The sequence below is a fragment of the Arachis ipaensis genome, chromosome B05 (assembly GCF_000816755.2).
Source record: "Arachis ipaensis cultivar K30076 chromosome B05, Araip1.1, whole genome shotgun sequence".
Taxonomy (NCBI): Eukaryota; Viridiplantae; Streptophyta; class Magnoliopsida; order Fabales; family Fabaceae; genus Arachis; species Arachis ipaensis.
The window spans coordinates 124,805,822-124,828,873 of NC_029789.2; the positions used below are offsets into that span (position 1 = coordinate 124,805,822).

Here is a 23,052-nt window from a genome sequence, read left to right on the forward strand (position 1 = left end):
AAATTTTTTAGTAATTAATGAATTATATTGGGAATTATTTTTTATTGGGCTACAACATAAATAATTATTAATAAAATAAAAATATACTATATTTTTAAATTATTTATCTAAATTTTAATATTAGAATAATTATTCATATACTTAATAAAATAAACATCAAATATATTCATTATTCACGTTATTTAGTATTTTCATTGTTTAGTTATAGTTTTTCTTTTCATATTTTTTGTTTAATTATTCTGTTGATCCTTATAGTTTTGTAAAATTTTTAATTAGGTCCCTATACTTTTTTTCTTTTTAATTGGGTCCCTGCACCAAATTTTTTTTTCAATTAAGTCCCTCTTAGTAGTAATTAGCTTAATTTTATAAGGATCCAACTAAAAAAAAAAAGAATTGGTACAGGGACCTAAATAAAAGAAAAAAAAATGTAGGGACCCAATTGAAAAAATAATTTTGGTGCAAGGAATCAATTAAAAGAAAAAAAAAGTATAGGGACCTAATTGAAAATTTTGCGAAACTATAGGGACCACCAGAGTAATTAAACCCCATAATATTCCATCCTTAATCCTTATTCCTTACGACGTGTGCACTTTCTGTGGGACCATCTTCATTTTAATGTTATCTTATCCGAAGCATCAAGACGGATGGACGGATGATGATGTTCTCCAATCATGTCACATTTTCACACAACACACAAACACCTCAAAACTTCGCTCCCAAAACCAAACACCTTATCTCCCATCCACTTCTACTCTCTCTTTCACGAGATTTTTCCTTTGATTTCTCTCCAATCACTTCAATGGCAGCCACCATTCCTTGCCACTACTATGCTTCTGCAGCCACCACATCCAAATTCTTCATCTCCAATAATGCACACTCCAAACGTCTCACCTACCCTCTTTCTCTTACCAATGCTCGAGGATTCCGAGGTTTCAGTGCTGCTCGTTGCTCTTACCAACCACCACCCCATTATTCTGAACTTCAGAGTAAAGATGTAAGTCTCTTAAAAACCCAAGCTTTAGTGAAAATATGACACCCCACTAACATTTTGTTTGAGATTCTGAGCTTAATCTTGTTCGTAATTGATGTTTCTGACTAAGAAGTTCTCATTATTATGTGCACATCAATATAGTGTAGTATATCATCTATTCAAAACGTGCAAGTAGAAGTTTGGAATTTTGAACTTGGAAACCAAATTTGATTGAAAGGGCCTTGCAATTGCCCAAATGAACTCAAATATTTCAAAGCAACTAAGTGTACTAATAATTGACTTATTTGTGTCCTTATGAGTATGAACCTTGATTAGTTGATTTGCTTCAGTATCCAGTCCTGTAGTACTATTACATACTTACATAGTAAATAGTTGGGAATAATATGCATTACTAGTTTGCTCATTTTTGTAATTTTCAATAGAAACATTTTATGTGCTTTTCATTTATGTCCTTCAAGTATTATAATGAATTTCGACCTTGTTCTAGCAGTTTCATTTGTTCTATTTCATCCTTACAGTCTTCAAAACGGTTCAATATGATCACATTCAAATAAATAATGAACACAACCATTAACATTACAATTACAACCTGACCTTCATATTAGTTTGTCCTTTTATAATTTGAATGCCGAAAAGGTAAGACTGAGATATTTTTAAGACATTAAGACATAAATAGGACCAAAAATGGAAAGCATGATTATAGTTGTGATGTATGATTAGGGGCATAATGCTTATCTTGTTACATTTTATTACAGAAAGGGAATTCGTTTTCCTTAAAGCAGTGTGCGATTTCTATAGCACTTGCAGTTGGGTTGATGACCGGAGTTCCTGCACTGGGGTTGCCTGCCAATGCTCACACAACTAGCCCTGTGTTGCCTGATCTGGCTGTGTTGATATCTGGACCACCAATCAAGGATCCCGGGGCATTATTGAGATATGCTCTTCCCATTGACAATAAGGCAATCAGAGAGGTACAAAAACCACTTGAAGATATTACAGATAGTCTTAAGGTTGCTGGAGTCAAAGCACTTGATTCTGTTGAAAGAGTAAGACATAATTTTTTTTATTCTCTTGATCTTTAATGTAGTGCTAATTCAGATTTTGAACTTTTGGTTTCTTTTACCTTTAAGGGTAGAAATTGAGTCACATTACTTGAAATGTAGAATGTGAGGCAGGCATCTCGAGCTCTCAAGCAAGGGAAGACCCTAATTGTAACAGGGCTAGCAGAATCAAAGAAAGAACACGGAATCGAATTGCTTAATAAGCTGGAAGCTGGTATGGATGAGCTTGAACTGATAATACAGGATAGGAATCGAGATGCTGTTGCACCGAAACAGAAGGAGCTACTTAATTACGTTGGCGGGTGAGTATCTTCACAGTTGTATCACTAATTGTTTTCACCACAAGATGCTTTTCAGCATCAGTTTTCGCTCTATCTGTCCATTATTAAGAATCTGAAACTCTGAGAATTTAGGATTTCAAAATTTTATATAGATGATATGACAACATAAAGCACTCCTTGTTCCCTATTCTGGTCATAGATTCATAGTAACTAACTTTCCAAAAGAGGTCTCTATCAAGGGTTGGTTGCTTCAATTATATTATTTAGTATCTAGTTTTAGCTTAAGTCCATGGGGCAAGTTACTAAGCCCGGACCAAAGCCTGACCCTGTAAATGAGCTGAGCCTTAGGTCCAACCAGTGGGCCAACATAGGAACTGCTAGAAAGAGTTCTCGGTCTAGGACTCGAGGAATTTCATGTAAAAAGGGTGTGTGACCTTAATTGCAAACAAAATTTGCAACCTGTATATTGATACATTTCTTTTATTTAGACACAGACAACAACATATCCTATGAGTTATAGGATGATCCATCGGGGCTGATTTGGGTGATGAAAACTTGCTTTTGATTTACTATTGGCTGGGAGAATGTAATCTCAGTCCAATTAGTACACTGGCTGGCCTCGACTCCGAGTTCATCAAGTTGCTAAGTGAATGGCATGGCTGCAGTCAGATATGTAACTAGTTTAGTGGCCTGTATCCTCTGTAAAAAATTGGAAGTTGAGGCAGACTTGGAAAGTTAATCTCCTTGAGAAAGATTTTTTTCTCATATATAACCTTTCATTGACTGCAGCTGAGGGGGCATTGCGTTTCTGCAGTGTTGAAGAAGACATGGTCAATGGATTCCCATATGAAGTTCCCGAGGAATACCGAAATATGCCATTGTTGAAGGGGAGAGCAGCAGTGGATATGAAGGTCAAGATCAAGGACAATCCAAATCTTGAGGAATGTGTTTTCCATATAGTTCTTGACGGTTATAATGCCCCCGTAACTGCTGGAAATTTTGTCGATTTGGTAGAAAGGCACTTCTACGACGGCATGGAAATCCAGAGAGGTAATAAATCTGTTATTGTATTGATACGTGTTCAGGAGTGCATTTTCGTCATTTTAGAGACAAAGGGCAGAATGGTAATTTTGTCATGTTCATGAATCTGAATACTAGAAGAATTATACTACGCTGGTCTTGGAGCAAGAAGCCCAACAGTGTTTTCAAGACGAATTCTTGATCTCCTTGAAGTCCAATACCGGCATAGTATAATTCTTCTAGTATTCAGATTCTTGAACATGACAAGATTACCATTCTTCCCCTTGTCTCTAAAATGACGAAAATGCCATCCTAAACATGTATCATGTACATATACTATTCCCTTCTAATTGAATGTGATTTAGTAAGAATATGTTAAATCTTTTTGGTCTTTGTTTTAGAATATTGAAAACCCAAGCATAAAAAGAAACTTCTATGTAAATTAACACTATTACCAATTAAGAAATGTTATTGACAGCACTTCATTTCTATTGAACTTGCATGGATATTGTATTGTCACTTGAATCTGTAAGATGTTCAAATTGAGCATTTCTGTCTTGCTAGTTGCTACATCTTCCATTCACCTAGACACGCTATTGAATTTTTTCATTTTTCCCCCCCTTTGCTGCAGCCGATGGATTCGTTGTCCAAACTGGTGATCCTGAAGGCCCTGCTGAGGGTTTTATTGATCCAAGCACAGAGAAAACCAGGACAATACCTTTAGAAATTATGGTGAATGGGGAAAAGGAACCATTTTATGGAGCAACTCTAGAGGTAAGCTAAAACTTATTAATGTTAGTGCTTTTTATATGCTTGTTTATTATTGTGTTAAGAAGCCAGGCCAGGAATGATCAATGATGTAAGTGTTTGCGAGTCCAGTAGTGGCTAATTGTGAGAGTGGGATAGATGAATTTGGGTCATTGGATTAAAATATAATGTTCTGATTTTTTTAAGTGATAAGATAATCTTAAATATTTGCTATTATCACATCACACTCATTAATTATCTGCTCCTTTGTAGCTAACTTATTTATGGGTTTAGCTAAGGGTACATGTTAAGGTTATCGATTGAGAAAGCTTTTATGGAAAATAGACAAAGGTTAAGTTTTCAATGCATTTGTTATGCATTTATTAAAGTAAAAAGTTTAAAAATTTCTACTAATAATCTTAACATGTATCCTTAGGACACATTAGCTAAACCCTTTATTTATTACTACGTGTAGATAAATTATAACATGCCGAAGTGCATCCCCATTTTTTTCTCTCAAATTATTACCCTTTGTGAAACCATTTCAAACCTTTCACATATCGTCTCAAAGTTGAAAAGTCCCACCCAAATTGAGCAAAGCAGTACAAGAATATGAAACCATCGAGGCTTAAACAATACTTGCTTTAAATGGAACTATCTTGTTAAAACCTCACAGCTGAAAACTTGATATTTTGTTGTTGATAATGATCCGGTTTGCGCAGGAGCTTGGTCTATACAAGGCTCAAACAAAGCTTCCATTTAATGCATTTGGAACAATGGCAATGGCAAGAGATGTAAGAATCTATTCTTCAACATTACTAATCTTTAAGTATTCCAATCCTTTTCACTTTTATTCACTCCTTTCGTGTTGTTGAGCAGGAATTCGAGAACAACTCGGGATCTAGCCAGATATTTTGGCTACTGAAAGAAAGCGAGTTAACTCCTAGCAACGCCAATATATTAGACGGCCGATATGCTGTCTTCGGCTATGTAACAGAAAACGAGGATTTCTTGGCGGACCTCAAGGTTGGTGATGTCATAGAATCAATGCAGGTAGTGTCTGGCCTTGATAATTTGGTTAATCCAAGCTACAAGATTGCTGGCTAAGAGTCTTTTAATTTAATTTATGTGCTTTTTGCTATTATTAAATTAAATACTTCACATGAGTGTTTATTGGAACTTAGCTTTCTCAAGGCTATTAGGGAAAACCAGGATGTAACATTTGCATAGTTTCACTCCCAAGTTTGTTCTCATTGTTCTCTCAGAAACCATTGTAGCTTTGTTTCAACCAATTCTTCAAAAAATCAAAAACAATGATTGTTCTATGAGGAAATTATAGGCCATACAATTTCTTGCATCCATGTACCAGAGCTATTCGTATGATTAAGATGTGATATATTTATTTTGTATTTCAAATTTAGGGGAACTTATGAGCTATCTTCTGATATTCAGTATCCATGTATTTATAAAATGACATTGAAATCTTTATTATGACACTTACACATGGCAAATCAAGGGCTACTATTGTAATTTAATTTAACTTCAGGGAGGTCGTTGTTATTTTATCTTATAATTTAAACTTGAATAAGGATGGGATGAACTATACTCATTAGTCACTACCAAGTGATAACTGAACCATTCAAAGTTCACCTAAGTTGAACTCTGATGGCTATTATCAAAATGTAAGGGTAGTGTCAGAACCTGTGGAAGAACAGGAAGGTTGGAATGCAACCATTTATTTTGACCATGAAAAAAAATTCAATTTTTGACAAAATAATGTAGAAAAAAAAATTCATATTTAGCTCTCTCAAATTACTCTAAATTGAAAAAATGCACTAAATACAAGAAAATATTCAAAAAAAAAAACCTGGAAAATGCAGTTTTTTGTAAGTATACTTACAAAAAAAGAAGTATTAAATCTTTTAAATTTGATAATGTCATGTTGAGTGAATTTTTTTAAAGACTTTTAAGTGAATAGCAAAAACTTTAAAAATAAGCTTGAAAAATATCCTGAGATTGATTTTTTATTTTTTATAAATGTTCTAAATAATTTTTCAAATATTCTAACAAAAAACAAAATCAAATACATAAATCGTGTCATGAAAAAGGTAATATATTTTGTTACCTTAAAATTATTCTTAGAAGACCAAAAGGCTTTTTGTAGACCAATTTAAAATCAAGATTTAAATGGAGAAATTGACGTACCTCAAATTTGAATGAGAAGTCTTGTGATCATGATATATTATTTTACAGCAAAGGAGGTGGACTATAAAGCAGTCCAATGGTATGAGAGCAATATTCATGTGTGCTGCAAAACCATGCTCTCAGAGGAAAATAAATTGGTTAAGTAATTTTTCATATTAAGCTTCAATATAATTACCATTGATAAATACAATGGCAACAAACAAATCCATACAACTACAATAAAAGAATACTAAAATAAGTATAACCAAAATTAGGTGATTATGCAAACAATAACGAAGGAAATTTGTAGTTATACATTAACAACATTCTTTTTCAACAAACCATAATACTCTTCAATCTTTATCCTCAACTAAAGAAACATCCAATTAATTAATTAGTTAATTAATAATCAATATTAAGTGGCTAGTAGTGAACTCCTAATCTCTTAACTTCTTACCAACTGAGACTAGATATCAATGACACACGCTTCCATAGTATTCAGCAAGCACTCATATTCTCCATGCTACACTAAGTCCTTCCTCAGATTATATGCAACAACAAGAAACAAAGTTCTGCAACAACAATTATATGCTTGTTCTTTTATTCGAAGTTTAATTTCAAAATCAGTAAAAAATAGAAACATTAATTACATACAAAAAACAGATGAAACATAGCAAAACTCAAATCGACAGGGAGAAGAGAATACCTTCTTGGGGCAGAGCAATAAGGAAAGGCAATGTGAGTTAGAAGCAGCAGCGGAGAGTGAGATCGAGATCAAGGTGAGAGAGATCTTTAGAGTGAGATCGAGGTGAGAGAAATCGTAAGAGTTTCACAGCAAGAAGAAGGTGAGAGACGGTGAGCCAGCGACAAAGAAAGTGAGAAACAGTGAGCCAATGACAAAAAAGGTTGAAGGCTTTAGACAACAGACGACGACGGCTACGGCAACGACGGCCCAAATGGAGAGGGTGTTGTGCTTCCAACGGTGGTCACATTAGGGTTAGTGAGAAGTGTGAGGAATCTGAGGATAGGGTGGCTAGGATGGAAAAGGATCATCTCCAGTTTTTTTAACAATTGATAGAATACAATGTTATCTATCACCTTTGATTGAATGGGACCAGAAATAAATAAGTGAGAGAGAACAATGAATGGTTAGATTGAACACTGGATACCATCCAGTTTTTTTCTCACTAGAGAGGATCCACTCCCGACTAGGATAGGGTTAGATTAACCGAGTACCTTCCCTTTTATTTAAACTAGAGATGGATTTAGCAAGTGATTAGCTTATAACACTATTTTCGTATTTCTGTCATCAAATTAGTCGCTAAATTTAGAAATAGCGACCAATTTAGCGATCAACATCTTTAAAATAGTATTTTATAATTGGTCACTAAAATCGATCACCAACTTAGCTTAGCGTTCGAATTAGTGACCAACTAATTTTAGTCTATTTCTTTGTTGGTTGTTAAATCGGTCGCTAAATTAAAAATAGCGACCAACTCCATTTTGATCAAAGAAAAATATTATCGATCGCCAAATCGATTGCTATTAGTGACCATTTTCGTTAGTCGCTAAAATCGACCGCTGAATGAAACTTAGTGACCGATTTAGTGACCAACATTTTTTTGGTCCTAGAAATCTTATATTGGTCGCTAAATGAATCGCTATTAGCGACCAAATTTTTCAGTCTCTAAAATCGGTCGCTATTCTGATAATTTTTTGTAGTAATTAAATTATCTTATTTTGTAATTCTTAATTATTGTCAGAATAATTTAATAATATTGGACGTAATAAATATGTAATTATGAATGTAATGCATAGAAAAATATGAATACTAAAAAATCTTTAAACAATAGTTATTTCTGTATAACCTTAAGACCACAAATTCAAACTATAATTATCATATTAGGTCGAGTACATTACATCCTTTGAATAGAGCCTTTTCTCGGACTTTACATATTCCAAAATACTTTGCATTGCCCTTCTTTTGTGTTAGGAAAAGTCTCTAATATAGATCACATGAAACATCTATACCTATGGATTTTGAGTTGTGTTTTCTAGACAGTAAAATTTTTTTGTACTGTCTAATAAATAGTGATTGAACGAATAAAGAAACCAACCATAAGTAGTCATAATAAAGACCAATAAACAGAAGATATCAACGAAAGTTAAAAGGCCAATTTTGTTGAGTTAAACTCCAAATTGGTCCCTGAAATTCACAAAATGCACCGATTTAATCCCTGACTTCTCAATTGCACTAATTACGTCCTCCAAATTCCAAAAACTGCATCAACGTGGTCCCTCTTGAATTTTCTGTTTATATTTCTTGCCGGCGGGAGTGACGTGGCGAATGATTGCCACGCTGGAGACCCAAGCCATCATCCCCAACTCTAAAGTTGTCATCCCCTTCTGTCCATGTTGGCCGAGCAACTTCTTACCCTCCTCGCCGTGATGCTCGTAGTTCTTGCCTATTACGGTGCTTCTCGCGGTCTTTCTGTGTTGCTTTGCTTCTCGCCGTTCTCGCCGAAATTCTAGTAGGTGAGTCCTCTCTTTGCTGTGTTCTTGCTGCGTTGTATTCGTTTGTTAATTTGCTTAATTAATTTCTTAATTTTTTTTGTTCTTGTTCTTCCGGCATTGAATTTTTTTCACCTTCCATCTCCTTGGTTGCAGGAAGCCACATGGAGAGGCGACACAAATTGAAGACAAAGAAGAAGGATCATATTGATTTGGCATAGGTTACTTTGTACTATCACTATTTAGCCCCTTACAGTATTGTCTTAGGATTTTCAGAATTTCCAATTACACCCGCGGACACACAACGTGTTCCAAACTAAATTCACAACAAAGTATTGCAAATTTGTTATCAATATCGTATCTCTCGCTGGGAAAATCGAAAGAGGCCTATCATCAAGCTCATAGTTCATCGATATTATGAATTTCATAGCCAATAATCTCCAACCTCAGCAAACTAAATCGTTAAGCTACCGAAAATGGGAGGCCATGGCGGCCTCAACATTCTCCCGCAGAAGCGGTGGAACATCTACAACTACGAGAACAGGGAAAAGGTCCGCCGCGACGAGGAGCAAGCTGCCAGAGACGAGCAGATCAAGTGCGACGAGGTCAGAAAGGGCGGCGCCGAGCTCCGCCTCGAGCGCCTCCACACCGCCAGGGGTTTGGATCCTCTCATTAAGGCCAAGGCAGAGGAAGAGAAGGGGAAGGAAGAAGAAGAACAACCAGAATTGAAGAATTCAGGTGACAACAGACACATTAACTTGTTCAAGGGGATTAAGATTTTCGATCCTATACGAGAAACCGAGAAGAGGAAGGAGTTGTTAGGGGAAAGGGAAGGGTGGAAGAAGGAGAAGAGGATGAAGAAAGAAGAAGGGAAGTCCTCGGGGGTGGTGGTGGGTCCCGAGGATGAGAAGTATAGGTTAGGGTATGGGGTAGCAGGGAAGGGTGTGAAGATGCCTTGGCATCTTGAGATTCGTAATGGCACCGATGAGAAAGGCGGTGGGGATGATAGTGATGGGGAAGTGAAGAATGAGAACAAGAAGAAGAATGGGAGGAAGACTTTGAAGGAGTTGAGGGAAGAGAGGTTGAAGAGGGAGAAGCACGAGAAAGAGCGGGAGAAGAATGATTGCCAATACGACGACGTTTCTCATCCTCCAGCGTGGCAATCATTCGCCACGTCACTCCTGCCGGCAAGCAATATGAATGAAAAATTTGAGAGGGACCACATTGATGCATTTTTTACAATCTGGAGAATGTAATTAGTGCAATTGGGAAGTCAGGGACTAAATCGGTGCATTTTGTGAATCTCAGAGATCACTTTGGGGTTTAACTCCAATTTTGTTACTATTTTTTTCCTTACTCTTCCATTTTATTCACCGACCCACTAACAATGATAAACATTAATTAATATGTACTCGTTAACCAAAAATTAAAAAAATAATTATAAAGTTTAAAACATTATAATACTTACACAAAACAATTATAAAGTTTAAAACATTTTATATAAACTAAAAAAAAGTAAAAAAAAATCATATCGGTCTAAAGCAGACAAAAAAAATAAAATAAAATAAAATGCATCAACACTTACACACCTTACAATTAAGTCATGAAAGATTTCTTAAAACTTAATTATATCATTAAATGTTCTTTAACACCCTGAAAAATATCACTCACACTCAAAGATCAGAATAAAAAACCATTCAACTTTATATGATTAATTATAATATACATTTATTTAGAATAAAAAATAAAGATTCTCATAACGTTTATTTTTTTTCCTTCAACTCCAATTCCTTTTTCGAGTAAATACCTATAGTAGTCCCTGAGATTCACGCAATTACTCATAGTAATCCCTAAGATCTCGATTTTTCTATTGTAATCCTCCAGATAGAGCTCCGAGCACTCAAACTAGTCCCTGGCCATATTTCAAGTGATGACTCATCACCGGAGCGCTGACGTGGCCTAGGATTGCCACGCTGGAGGGCTGCCAACGGCTAGCTGAGCTGGCTAAGTTCCAATTTTTACCCAGATTGGTCCCTCCTAGTATATGTAACCCTAAATCCCCAAATTCTCATACACCTCTCCTCTTCGTCTTGTTCACCTCTTCTTCTTCTTCTTCCATACACTTCTTCCTATTCATGCACTCTCATCCGGGGCTGCTACTCATGTCGATGATGGGTGGAGGTAGCACTGCAGGTGGAAGCTCTGTTCGTTCCCCATCTAGCTGGCACCTTATGTTATCATTTTTCACTATCTTTATGCTTTTACCCTCTTGGATTGTATATTCTCTCACAGCTTCTCTAAATTCCCATTTAGTTTCAAACTTCATGCCTACCTCAAGGTGCAGCTCTCCAAATCTTGCACCCTCCCTAAACAGCAAACTTGCCTCTTTAGATTCATTTCCTTCCTCCAGCTCATCTTCTGAGTTTGGAGGCGTCTTCATCTCCTCCGAGTGCCAAGACTTGGTGCCATCTGAATCAACACCTGGGTCTAGTCCATCTTCTACCCCTTCATGAACACAACCCACAAACCCAAGGTCAACCTCAGCGTCGCTCACCTCCTCCACCAAATCATCGTCTTCATGTAATATCTTCTCCTTCCCTTTACCTAGTGGACTAATATTTCTCTTACCCACCGCTGCATGTGTCATGTTTCTCCTAATCCTACTCCCAGTTTTAGGATCATTCCCTGTAGCCTCAGAATCAGAGGAACTACCCTCATCCGGACCTGACTTAAACATGCTATCCTCTTCACTGTCAGAGGAGTCAGAAGATACATCAAAGGGAACTTCATTGTTAAACACTTTGCTAGTAAATCCTCTAGCAGCAGACCGTGTACAGGGTCTCCTGGAAATACTTGGTCTCTTGGACAGTTTCTGCTTGTTGCTCTTATCTGATTTGGTGTTCTGATTGGGTTTCGTGGGCTGGCTGATTTTGGTGGGCTTGGTGAGCTTGGTGGGCTTGGTGGGCTTGGTGGCTTTTGGGGAGTTGGTCTTCTTGAGAGGTTTGGTTGTCTTGGAAGGATTAGCAGTTTTGGAGTGTGATGGTTGTGATTGCCGTGGAGATGTTTTGTTTTTTTTGGGACTGGATTTGCAAGAAGTATTGGGTGCAACCTTAGGGATAGGAGGAGCAACTATGAGTGCATGAGTCTGTGTAAGTGGGGGACTCACATCAGTATCTGTACCTGCATTACATCCCTTTCCACCATGATCATCCAAGTACACAACTGTGTTATCTCCCTCTAACACCTCCGGCACTGACACTGTATGCTCGAAATATATATCAATCAATCCCTCATTTGTCCTAGCACAATTCACCATCTCTCTTATCTCTTTGTCACTGTTTACATTTCTCAACCCATTCTCCAAACCTTTTCCAGGAACATGTCACCAGCACTGTTTTATGTCATTGTACCCAAGCTCCTTATGTTAGTTCCGTATGTAGAAGACATCTAGAGTATCAGTGTCTAGATCACCTAAACAGGCCTTGTTGTCCGGAGAATATGTTATAATCCCTTCTGCATTTTTTTTGAAGTCACCCCAATGATGAAACATGATGTCCAACTTCTCCTCCATCTGCAAGAAATTTAAAATTTTTACAATATATAGGGAGAATTTGAAAGCCTACTCATGCATTAAAAAGGAAAAATAATCACCACAAGAAAACATATTTTTCCAAACCTCCATACATCTCCCTGTTTCTTCCCTGTTTCATTCGGGTATTACAGCAACCCCACAAACCCCAACCAAGATTCAAACCCTAGACACTACAATGACACCAAAACTCCAAAACCTCAACTACACTGACCAATGCTATCATCAACCAACAATGTATTCAAAATGCAAAGTAAAAAAAAAAAAGAAGGTTACCTTGAGTCTGATCACAACGTCAGAACCTCGTGTTTGTGGTGAAGGAAGGGAAGGGAAGATCGATAACAACTTCTGACCAGATGACTTCTTCTCTCAAATTTTCGTAAACCCAGCAAATACAACCCTACGGCTACGCCATTGATGGGGAGATGAAGAAGAAGTCAGAGGGTGGAAGAAGAAGAGACGAAGTGTTTGTGTTGGGAGAGAAAACTGTTTTTCATAATAAGTAACAACTATACGGCATCGTTTTTGGCTTTCAAGGGCGCCAAACCCAAAACGACCTCGTTTTGGACACGTCCCACGTGGCAATCCGATGCCACCTCAGCGCTCCAGTGATGAGTCATCACCTGAAATATAGTCAGGGACTAGTTTGAGTGCTCGGAACTCTATCTGGAGGACTACAATAGGAAAATCAGAATCTTAGAGATTACTATGAGTAATTACGTGCATCTCAGGACTACTATGGGTATTTACTCCATATTATCTTAAAAAACCAAAAAACCAAAAAACCCTAAAGAAACCCAAGCCTACTTTTCAAAAAACCACAATCACACACACATTGATCTGTCTAATATATACAGTTGACACACTCTGCTAACCATTTGCTACAACCACCACCAGCACTGCCACTCTTTTAGGTGTGCAATTCTTCATGTACCACAAAAGAAGAAAGTTATGCGTCTGCTAACCATTTGCTACAATCACCACCAGCACTGCCACTCTTTTAGGTGTGCAATTCTCCATGTACTACAGAAGAAGAAAGTTACACGTCGCAACATACTAACTGCCACGACAAATTCATATGTATGGATGTTTCATGTGATCCATACTAAAGAATTTCTCTTTGTATTATCATATTTATTATATTTATTTGGGTGTCATTAACTTAATAAAATAAAAAAATTTAATAAAAAAATATTTTTTTAACGTATTTGATAAATTTTTAATAATAAAAATACTCACGTCCTTATCTTGCTAACAATAAGTTTATAAAAGTAATTGTATATATTCCCTTTAAGCATTTGGCTATGTATAAACTGTTCTATTTTCTATTATTTAATACTAATTTAATTACCATTATCACATGTCACACTCATTTGTTCATGAGAAAAACATAAGAAAACTAAACGAAAATCACTTTGCAAGCAAAAGAAAAATCATGAACTGAACCAACCATCCTTGATATTGGTGTTGGAGTGCTACTACTTCCAAGAGTGTATGAGAGGAACTTACATAGAAAATATATCATAAAAATGGATGCAATGAGGAGAGCACAAATTAGCTTTACAAAAAGTATATATTAGAGCTCTTCTTCATTTACCTATGCCTTTCACACTCTTCTTCACTCTCTTCTTCTTCTTCTTCTCCTATCCTTTGAATGAAAATCAAATTACAAACTGATTTTGTATAGCTTCCCTTTCTTGCAATCGATTAGATTCCTTGATAGTATGAAAAATCTTGTTCAAGGTCCTCGATACCTCCGGAAACATAAACAACCCTGAGGTTGATCAAGAGGGATCATACCTCCGCCTTTCGAGGTGTCAATAGCTTCCAGCATCGACACCACTTCGTCCATCTCCGGCCGCTTATCGGGATTGGCATCCCAGCACCTCTTCATCACATTTGCCAGAGAGCTTGGACAACAACGCGGAATCTCCGGCCTCAGGTTCTGCAGTTTTATAGAGTCCACCACTACGCATGGTCAATTGGGAACAAAAGGGGAAACACCAAATTTGTGCAGTAGAGACACTTAGTTGAATTTTTACCCATGTGTCACATTTTTCGAAATTTGTTATCAAAATGTGACTTTTTTGTAACTAATTATTACCCTTTTACCAGTGACAACTGATTTGATATTTCATTTCATGGTTGTTTATAGTAAATATAGAAAGAGTAACATCTGAGTAATTAGTTTCAAGAGAATGACATTTTAGTAATAAGTTTCGGAAAAAAGTGGCACATTGGTAAAAAAGCCCACACTTAGTATGCTCGATATACCTGTCGTACGACGGCCGATGTTACTTCCGAGAAACTAAGGTCAGGATATGGCATGTCACAGCAGTAGATCTCCCATAAGCATATACCGAAACTGTACACGTCGCACTTTCTATTGTATGGATTACCATTTAGAACCTGCACAATAGAGTTTCTTCAGATATGTTTAAGCTCAACATGAACCAATTATGATACATGTTAATTGATTCTAGAAATATAGCAGGATATATTTGCTGAGGATCATGTATCTAAACTCCAAGTTGAATATACACATTTTTTAATGATATAATTCTTGGTAGCTTCAAAGTTAGAATCACATATAGTTGTTTTAATGTGAAGTTCATAGTTGAGAAATGTTAAATGACAATTTAGTAACATATCAAATCATCTAACAATTTTCAACTATCAGATACTTCAAATGCACCTTTAACACACGTGGGAAACGTTTTTAAGTATATACCTCAGGAGCCATATAACCAAGAGTTCCGGTTTCACCAGTCATGTCATGAGGATTGGAAGCCTCGATGCGAGCTACACCAAAATCAGCTATCTTCAAGGTTCGCGTCTTGTCCAGAAGCATATTTTCCGTTTTAACATCTCGGTGAACAATCTTCTTCATGTGGAGATAACTCAACCTAAAAAGTAAAATGAAAAAAAGTTGCCAGCTCAGAAAGAAAGTTTATAAAACAGTCTAATATTATAACAAAGATTAGGCATAGGGATTAAACCCTCTTGCAAGGTCAAGTGCCAGTTGGACAACCACTTTAAAAGCCAACTTCCTTCGCCGATTTTTAATGAGATAAGACTTCAGCGCACCTCCGGGACAATACTCAACCACAACACAACAGAGGTTGCTCGGCATGCCTATGTGACCATTCTCTGTTTGTATCTGTAGATCTGATGTTCCCATTGTCGCCCCAATGAACTGCAAAATGGATGTGACATGAGGAATAAGTAAGAGAAATCCCATGCTTTTTATTTGAAATCTATTCTAGAAGGAAAAACCAATGACAGCAATTTCCTCCGGCCTTAAGCACTTTACACAATTAACTTCCATAATACAATACAATGCTAAGTAGGATGTAATCAAATGATGTAAGCAATTAAGGGATCAAAAATGCATGAGTAATTACACTAACAACAATGTCCATGAAGAAGAATATACAAGTACAGAAAATTTTATTCTGTATCTCTAACTATGGCAAAAACTTAATGTACCATAGATTGGATCACTCTTTAGCCCTGTGTATTTTTCCACAGTTTGGATCATAATGTTGTCCTCGCCCACCCAACTACTGGCCAATCCCGCTCCCAACCCCCAAAATAATAGAAAAAGCAACAGAAAAAAAAAAAAGCATTAATGAAACTCATTAAGCAAAAATGTGATCCAAAATCGTTTTGATATCACATACATTCATGGCGAGAGCAAATAGTCCGAGTTTAAGATGATATTCGTCTCCTAGAACATCCAATTCTTATGCCATTATGCATCAACTATCTTTCCCATTTAGTTATGTTTCTTTGTTTGATCTCTCTTATCTCATTTGATTCATAGTAGAAAATGGCATGGTTTTAGAAACCTATAATGGGAAGCAACCGGGAATCGGTTTACATAAAAGAACATAACGAGGATTGAGGACCTAAACATTACCTTGGTCACATTAGGATGGTCAAGCTTATGCCAAACAGCAACTTCTTGTGTAAAAGCTGCCCTCAAAGAAGCTATTTCCGCTTCGGAACGATGGCCCTCTTCCCCCCAATCAAGAAGCTTAACTGACAAAACAAAATGAAAATTATGGATAAATTGCTCGTTATTACATCAGTTGGAGAACTGTCTTCACTACTTACTTTGAATTTTTCTTTATTCAAATTCAGATGAAAGTTACAGGGTTGAGTTCAGCACACATGAATCATTAAGGATAAAATATTCACCATATTAAAATATAACATTTGAAAAACTAAAACAAGGGCACTAACATTAATGATGACTTTAACTTGAAGAGTACTTGTAGCTAACTCCAAGGAGAAAAAAATGTATTATTCTTATTATTCTAATCAGAGAAATTTATTATGTGGCAGCATAATAACCGGCCATTACCATCCACAAGTTTCAGTTATTATTATTATTATTATTATTGTTATTATTATTATTACTTTTGTTCTCAGCCTTACATTGACTCAAAGTAGTAAAATTAGGTGCATATCAGAAACAAACAAGAAAGAACACATGAAAGTTTTAAAAAAAGATAAGAAGAATATTAAAGTTCATGCACATAACTACCAAGTCAACTGGATCTTGTGAATTCTAGATAACAAAAATAATAATAAAAAAAGAAGTAAAAGATACACAATCTTGTGAATCACGGATTCAGTAAATCTAGATCTACAAAGTTCCATTGCTCGTTAAAAAACGAACTCAGGGAAATAAAAAAAGAAACGAAATATGGACTCATGTCCAACACTTTTATTAAGTTACAAACTGATGAAATAATAAGTATAAAGAAAAAAGTTTGAGGAACCAGAAAAGCTTAAAATCAATGGATCTGTTGGCTAAGTAACATAGGTGTCACACTTTGAACTGAAACATCATGTTCAACAAAACTTCATATAAAATTTAGAGCTAGAAACTGCATAAATTTGATGAAAGGTATTAGTACATTTCCCCCTTTTTTTTTCTTTTTGTTTTTAAAACATGTGTAAGGAATCTTGGCATTTTACATGAAAGAAGAGCTTAGCAACTCATCAACCTACTAAAACATTTTCATTAAAAGGGAGAGGGAAGGTTGATGACATTAGAACAACACATGCAACATTGTCAGCTGAAAAAAACATCAGGTTTCTCCAAGTCAAATACCGAAATTGCCACTCCCAAAAAAAAAAACAAACACGCAGAAAAGGGTAATGAACTAAGCTGTGCATGATTCTACCTTGAAACAGTTAACTATGAGAACAAACATTACAACTTCAGATTCTCCTGTGCAGTTGTCTTAGAACAGAAACACAGCAATAATGAGAAACACGAAACTGTTTTTTAATGAGGATACCGATATTAAAAAAATTAGCAAAATCTCTCTCTTAACAAAATTAGCCTGATTTTCTGTTCATATAAAAACTGCAGACAATGAAGACATAAACAAAAACACAAACTTTTTCTGCCTATATTATACCATTGTTTTTGCATTTACTGTCATGACTCTTGAGACACTTGCCAAACACGGCCTAAGAAAGACACTGCTTTCTTTTTTTTTTACCTGCAACATCTTGGCCATCATAAACACCACGATGAACAGTGCCAAAAGTTCCACGAGCAATGACAGACTTGATTAGGAGCTTGGAAGGGTCAATCTCCCATTCTTGCCTTGTTCTTGATGATGACCTTGCTCCTTCAGCAGCAGCAGCAGCAGCAGCCATGGCAGCATCATCTTCTTGCTGCTGCTTTTCTTTGTTCTTTTCCATCGTCCATGCTCTGCTCAGGTGCCTTTGTAGTTGCTCATCCAAGCTCTTCAGATCTATCTGATCCGCTCTTACATAACCACCACTCTCATTCTTCTTCATCTCTCTCTCTATCAGTTCTTCTCTTCACTAGTGCTCACAAAAGCAAGAATCACAACACACCCGTTACCGTTTTTAATGGTAAAGTTGCTTAGGAAAAATGAAAAGTTACAAACTTTGGCATCAAGTTCAGTTTTTGAGCAGTGTTTCCTTGTTGGGTCTATATATGTGTGTTTGTGAATGTTGTGTTGTAATGGTGCTTGCTGCCACTGCTGCTTCTCTTTCTTTGGCTTCTTTGTTGTTGTGCTGATGTTGAGGTCATAAATATAAATAATGGGGGCTGTGTGTTGTGTACAAAGACATGTACCACAGTCTCTCTCTCTCTCTCTCAATCATCCATGTGGGCACATGGATTTTGCCTGAACACGACGTGTGTTTTCTGACCCACTTTGCTCTCTCTTTCTCTCTTCTTTTACATATATATAAGAATTTACAAAAATATTATAGCACAGTGAGAATTTATTATTTCTAGTGATTAATTAATTATTAATATTTAATGTGAATTATTTAAAAATATGATGTAAAAAATTTACAAAAAATTAAAGTATTTGAATAAAGTTCTTTTAAAAATTAATTTGAGATATTATTCTAAAATTTATATGCATATCCAAGATTCAACTAAAATTTACTATCATCTACTGAAAAAATTCTTTAAAAAAATTAAATTTACTTTAAAAATATGCTGGGTTTTTTCCACCTATCTCGCCTCCACTTGCTATCTCTTGTTTTTAATTTATTGAAACCAAACATCTCTCTTTTCTGTGTATGTGGCTCTTCCCTTTTTAGGGTATTGTTTTGTGGTTCTATTCCTATTTTCTTTTTAGTTTCCATTTTTTAATTAAAAGTGACATTTATGGGATTCACGGTCATTGTACCTTTTTTGCACAATACCATCTCTTTCAAAGAAGCTTTGGCTTCATCAATGGGTGATCATGCAAACAGTTAAAGGCTCAAAAACAAACAAACAAATAAATAAATACATAAACTGTAATCATATGAGTATATGATTAGTGACTTGGACAAACTGCCCCTGAGAGTATTCCAACCAATGTTCTGAAAATCGGACCGAATCAACTGGTTCAACCGGTTTAACCTTGAACCGGAAGCAAACACAGTCCTATTTGCCCCCAAAACCGTTTCTCTAAAAACCGGAGGAGAACGTCAAACCGGCCGTTCCGGACCCGGGCCAAAAACCTAACCCAGACTCGTGAATATTTTATATTTCATTTGCTGTTGAAATTTTCATTTTAATTAAAAAAAAACCTACTAATATTCAAGGTTTATTTTCTTCATTAATATTATAAGGTGATGACAAAGTAACTTGGACTGCAAATTGGGTTTTGCTCACCAATAACTGAGATGCTGTGTAAAACATTTGAGATCCCAAAGTACAATGCTAAAGAATCAAATATAGTTAATCAGATTGTCACTTAACACTAATCACATGAGTGATAATATTTTTTCTAATAAATAGATACGGAACTGAAAATATCTTAGGACAATAATAATACAACTAAATCTGCCACCAATCCATATTGAAATAGCTAATAGGCCATTTCATTCTCATTCAGTGAAGAACAGTGTGGCGTTTGATCTGTTTTTCTTTTTCCCATAATAAATTTTTAAATTTTCATACAACCTGTTCCGCAGAGCATGCTGCAATCTCATGCTCCTCTTTATCAACATTATCTGAATCTAAATCCTGTTTTGAACTACTCTTAGAAAATCGATTATTCACCCTCCTGTTCTTTAAAATCACTTGTGATTTCTTCATCAACTTGATATACTTCTTCCTAACACCCAACAAAGGATGCTTCTGAAAAGCTGATCTATCGAAACTATAGGCTTCCTTAAGAATAACTGAACAAGTGTTGTTCCTAAAAGATAGATAAAACATATGAGGATGCCGCTCAAATGCTCTGTGCATTTTCTGTGGCAACCCAAAATACTTTTTGAGGCAAAAGAGCTTCTTCCTCTCTGCAGAATGTTCAACAAAAAGCGAAAGCAATTCATGAAGAACCCCAATAAGTCGTTTCTCAGCTATGTCACTGTTTGGATCCAAGTTTGAGAAATCATCATAAGGTGAAATATAAGGAAGCTTTTGAAACTCATCTAGCCAATTCTGAATCTTTGTCCTCAACCTCAAACCTTTTGATGGGAATAAGGGAAATTCAATGGCCTCCATTGTTCCCCCAAAGATCAAACCTTTTTTCATCGCATTCTCTTCCATTACAGAGAAAATCTTTTCTCTTCTTTCAACAGCCAATGCCTTCAATCCACCTTCCATCTCCACAAACTTGAAAGAGTCATCAAGATTTCGTTCTGGATACTGCAAAAAGTCATCAGGCAAGCCCAAATACCACTGCATCCCTTGAATTATCTTTAAAGGAAGAACGTTCTCTCTGGTCATCAATATCATCTTCTTCAACCTGGATTGCAAATCCTCCCTGCAATCTTTGTATACTCTCTTCTCATCCTTGTCAATCTCGGCTGCTTCTGGTGTCAACCTGAACCAAGGAAGATTGTATTGAGGACCTGTAAACTCCTCAAAGATGGATGGATACTGTCTCATAAATCTGGCAACCTTCATGGGCACATCCAATTGTAATCCCCTCTTCGACACATCGGAGATAGGGATGCACTCATTGGGATTCCGAGCAATGCAGTTTTTTAGGGCAATTATTGGCTTGAGCAGAATGGACTGGTGAATGTCCTCAATCGAGTCATAGTATGAATCATTCTTCCATTTCATGTACACATTGACATAACTATACCTCTGGATATGTAAAAAACTATTAACAGAAACCTTGCCATCAAAGGAGATAATTGATTCTCCAAAGCGCCCAAGCAACTTTTTGATTGTTTTGACTGCAGGTTTGTTAAAGACAAAGAACATTGATTGAAAGCTTATTAGCAGCAGGAGTACTTGCCAGTAAATGAACCAGGAGAAAAAGGGAAGTCTTGGTTTCAAACTTTTGATTGGTAATATCTTTCTAAGGAAGCTTGGTATTGAGCCAACCAACTACAACGACAGAAATAAGTATTCAAAAAATTAATGAAATCGTGAATCTAAAGCTTAAGCAAAAAAAGCATCTAAATTAGCCATTCACCAAAACTAACATGATGCCAAGACCTATTATCCATTGATGGTTGATAATATTTCTAACTTGTCAACATTGGTTACAATAACAAAGAAGACAATAAAGCACATTCCTGCAACATTCAAAAACACCAACAACATTTGTACCTCTATTGTTTCATACAATCACCCAAACAAAGAGATTTACGTATAAGTCATCAAATATCAGGAAATCATATAAATTTAGAAAATACCAGAAGAAGATCATGCACTATTTGCCTTAACTAAAAATATTTGGCCATCATATTACAAAATACATCACAGGTAAGACTTAAGAGCATTATATTATAGTATATAGAACATACAACAAACAAAAATCACAACAACAAAAAAAAATAAAATAAAAATAACAGAAGAACAACAGAACAACAACACAAGAACAATTAGCAAATTAACAAGTTCACACTAACAGTTAAAATTTACCTGAAGAACATTAATGCAAGTGGAATCATGATGCTAATATATTTTCTACAAAGATGCTATTTGTGCAGCTAAAATTTCCTAATTACTAAGATCCAATTATTCTAATTTCACATGCAATCAACTTACTAAGTTTCTAAAAGCTAGAAATGATAAAAACCAACCCGAAATATGGTTAAAGCATTTCATCAAACATGTTGAGTGCGGTAAACTTGAAACTAAATAAGAGAATTCAAAGCTTAGTATCAATGTGATAGAGAAGAGAACATAACTATTGTATACTTTAATTCAGTCTATGAAAAAAATCCAAACCACTGCCAAATCAAATAGTTACTTATTGTAATAGAAATAAGTTGCAGAGTTTGAAGCAGAGTATTGGTGTTGTGTGAGTGTATTGTCTGGTGGTGGGTTTAGGGAACTCACGGCGGCGACAAAAGAGAGCAGTTCGACGGCTAGGTGGAGCGCGCGGGTTGGTCGCAGAGTTTGAAGCAGGGCAACGTGGCTTCCAGACGAACGCGAACCCAAACGGTGAACGGCGAGTGAACGCGAACGGTGAACCCCGAGCAAACTTGAACGGCGAAGAACGCGAACGAAGACGACGGCTGAACGAAGACGCGAACGTTAACGGCAACCAACGGCGGCGGAAGCGCGGCTGAGCAGACAAAGACGACGGACGCCGAGCTCGAGGAAGCAGCTGCGATCGGTGACAGCGAACGGGGGTTGAAGACTTGGAGCACGAGGGAAGCTAGATACGGACGGACGGCGGCAGTATGCCACTCCTTGCGGCGGCGGTGGTGTAGGCTTACAGTGCTAGGGTTTTTTGGCTGAGTTTCTGTGAATGAAAGAAAGGGAGGGAGAAAGGGAGAAAGAAACGAAGGAGCTTCAGAACCAAGAGTGAAAGTAAGCAAATTTGGCAAAAACGACGCCGTTTCTTTTAAACCGGTCGGTTTTCTATCCGATTCAACCGGCCAAAAACCGGTCGCTTCGACGTAGAAAAACGGTTTAGGAATAAACCGAACCGTTTACTTTCGATTCACAATTAAATCGGTTAAATCGGTCAATTCGGTCCGATTTTTAGAACAATGGTTCCAACTTCCAACACTTCACATAATCAAATTCATTTTGGTTTGGTATCAGACTCATACGTTAGTTTAACGCTCTCTTTGACCATATTACTATGCGGACGTGGAGAGAGCAAGGACTTTGTTTGGGTAAAATATTTGTAAAATGTTAAAAATTGTTATATAAATAATTTTTTTTATTTTTTAATTTTCTCTTTAATATAA

The 23,052-nt window shown here is 36.3% G+C and overlaps 4 protein-coding genes and 1 long non-coding RNA gene across 7 annotated transcripts; 2 read left to right on the plus strand and 3 right to left on the minus strand.

Annotated features, from left to right (window-relative positions):
• LOC107644021 (peptidyl-prolyl cis-trans isomerase CYP38, chloroplastic) lies at window positions 665-5,591 on the plus strand. The gene is made up of 7 exons (XM_016347793.2): window positions 665-994; window positions 1,747-2,037; window positions 2,155-2,354; window positions 3,148-3,383; window positions 3,985-4,127; window positions 4,823-4,894; window positions 4,980-5,591. Exons 1-7 carry the CDS (start codon window positions 800-802, stop codon window positions 5,205-5,207), a joined length of 1,365 nt encoding a protein of 454 aa, XP_016203279.1. The 5' UTR covers window positions 665-799; the 3' UTR covers window positions 5,208-5,591.
• Window positions 5,514-7,496, minus strand: LOC110272314. Of its 2 annotated transcripts, XR_002363520.1 has the most exons (3): window positions 6,991-7,496; window positions 6,742-6,856; window positions 5,514-6,408 (listed from the first exon to the last, which is right to left on the minus strand). It is a non-coding gene; the product is annotated as an uncharacterized LOC110272314 (long non-coding RNA). The 2 variants fall into 2 exon arrangements; XR_002363519.1 differs by having other exon boundaries at window positions 5,514-6,856.
• Window positions 8,587-10,073, plus strand: LOC107641034 (leukocyte receptor cluster member 1 homolog). Its single transcript, XM_016344542.2, has 2 exons — window positions 8,587-8,819; window positions 8,952-10,073. Exon 2 carries the CDS (start codon window positions 9,272-9,274, stop codon window positions 10,049-10,051), a length of 780 nt encoding a protein of 259 aa, XP_016200028.1. The 5' UTR covers window positions 8,587-8,819; window positions 8,952-9,271; the 3' UTR covers window positions 10,052-10,073.
• LOC107644025 (serine/threonine-protein kinase HT1) lies at window positions 13,812-18,591 on the minus strand. 2 transcript variants are annotated; one of them, XM_016347794.2, is made up of 6 exons: window positions 17,907-18,588; window positions 16,307-16,428; window positions 15,384-15,580; window positions 15,116-15,290; window positions 14,659-14,793; window positions 13,812-14,329 (listed from the first exon to the last, which is right to left on the minus strand). In XM_016347794.2, exons 1-6 carry the CDS (start codon window positions 18,208-18,210, stop codon window positions 14,123-14,125), a joined length of 1,140 nt encoding a protein of 379 aa, XP_016203280.1. In that variant the 5' UTR covers window positions 18,211-18,588; the 3' UTR covers window positions 13,812-14,122. The 2 variants fall into 2 exon arrangements, with proteins under 2 accessions (XP_016203280.1, XP_020980072.1); XM_021124413.1 differs by having other exon boundaries at window positions 14,230-14,352; window positions 17,907-18,591.
• Window positions 19,597-21,249, minus strand: LOC107644026 (protein ROOT PRIMORDIUM DEFECTIVE 1). Its single transcript, XM_016347795.2, has one exon. It carries the CDS (start codon window positions 21,101-21,103, stop codon window positions 19,838-19,840), a length of 1,266 nt encoding a protein of 421 aa, XP_016203281.1. The 5' UTR covers window positions 21,104-21,249; the 3' UTR covers window positions 19,597-19,837.

Bases quoted from the DNA above. Each gene is read 5' to 3' on its own strand.
- LOC107644021 (XM_016347793.2), top strand. From the start codon at position 800: ATGGCAGCCACCATTCCTTGCCACTACTATGCTTCTGCAGCCACCACA. The intron at 3,384-3,984 runs GTAATAAATCTG...CCTTTGCTGCAG, and splicing joins CGGCATGGAAATCCAGAGAG to CCGATGGATTCGTTGTCCAA. The intron at 4,128-4,822 runs GTAAGCTAAAAC...CGGTTTGCGCAG, and splicing joins TTTATGGAGCAACTCTAGAG to GAGCTTGGTCTATACAAGGC.
- LOC107641034 (XM_016344542.2), top strand. From the start codon at position 9,272: ATGGGAGGCCATGGCGGCCTCAACATTCTCCCGCAGAAGCGGTGGAAC.
- LOC107644025 (XM_016347794.2), bottom strand. From the start codon at position 18,210: ATGAAGAAGAATGAGAGTGGTGGTTATGTAAGAGCGGATCAGATAGAT. The intron at 15,291-15,383 runs GTTTAATCCCTA...TTTACTTTTTAG, and splicing joins GCACTTGACCTTGCAAGAGG to GTTGAGTTATCTCCACATGA. The intron at 14,330-14,658 runs GTATATCGAGCA...ATAAAACTGCAG, and splicing joins CATCGGCCGTCGTACGACAG to AACCTGAGGCCGGAGATTCC.
- LOC107644026 (XM_016347795.2), bottom strand. From the start codon at position 21,103: ATGTTCTTTGTCTTTAACAAACCTGCAGTCAAAACAATCAAAAAGTTG.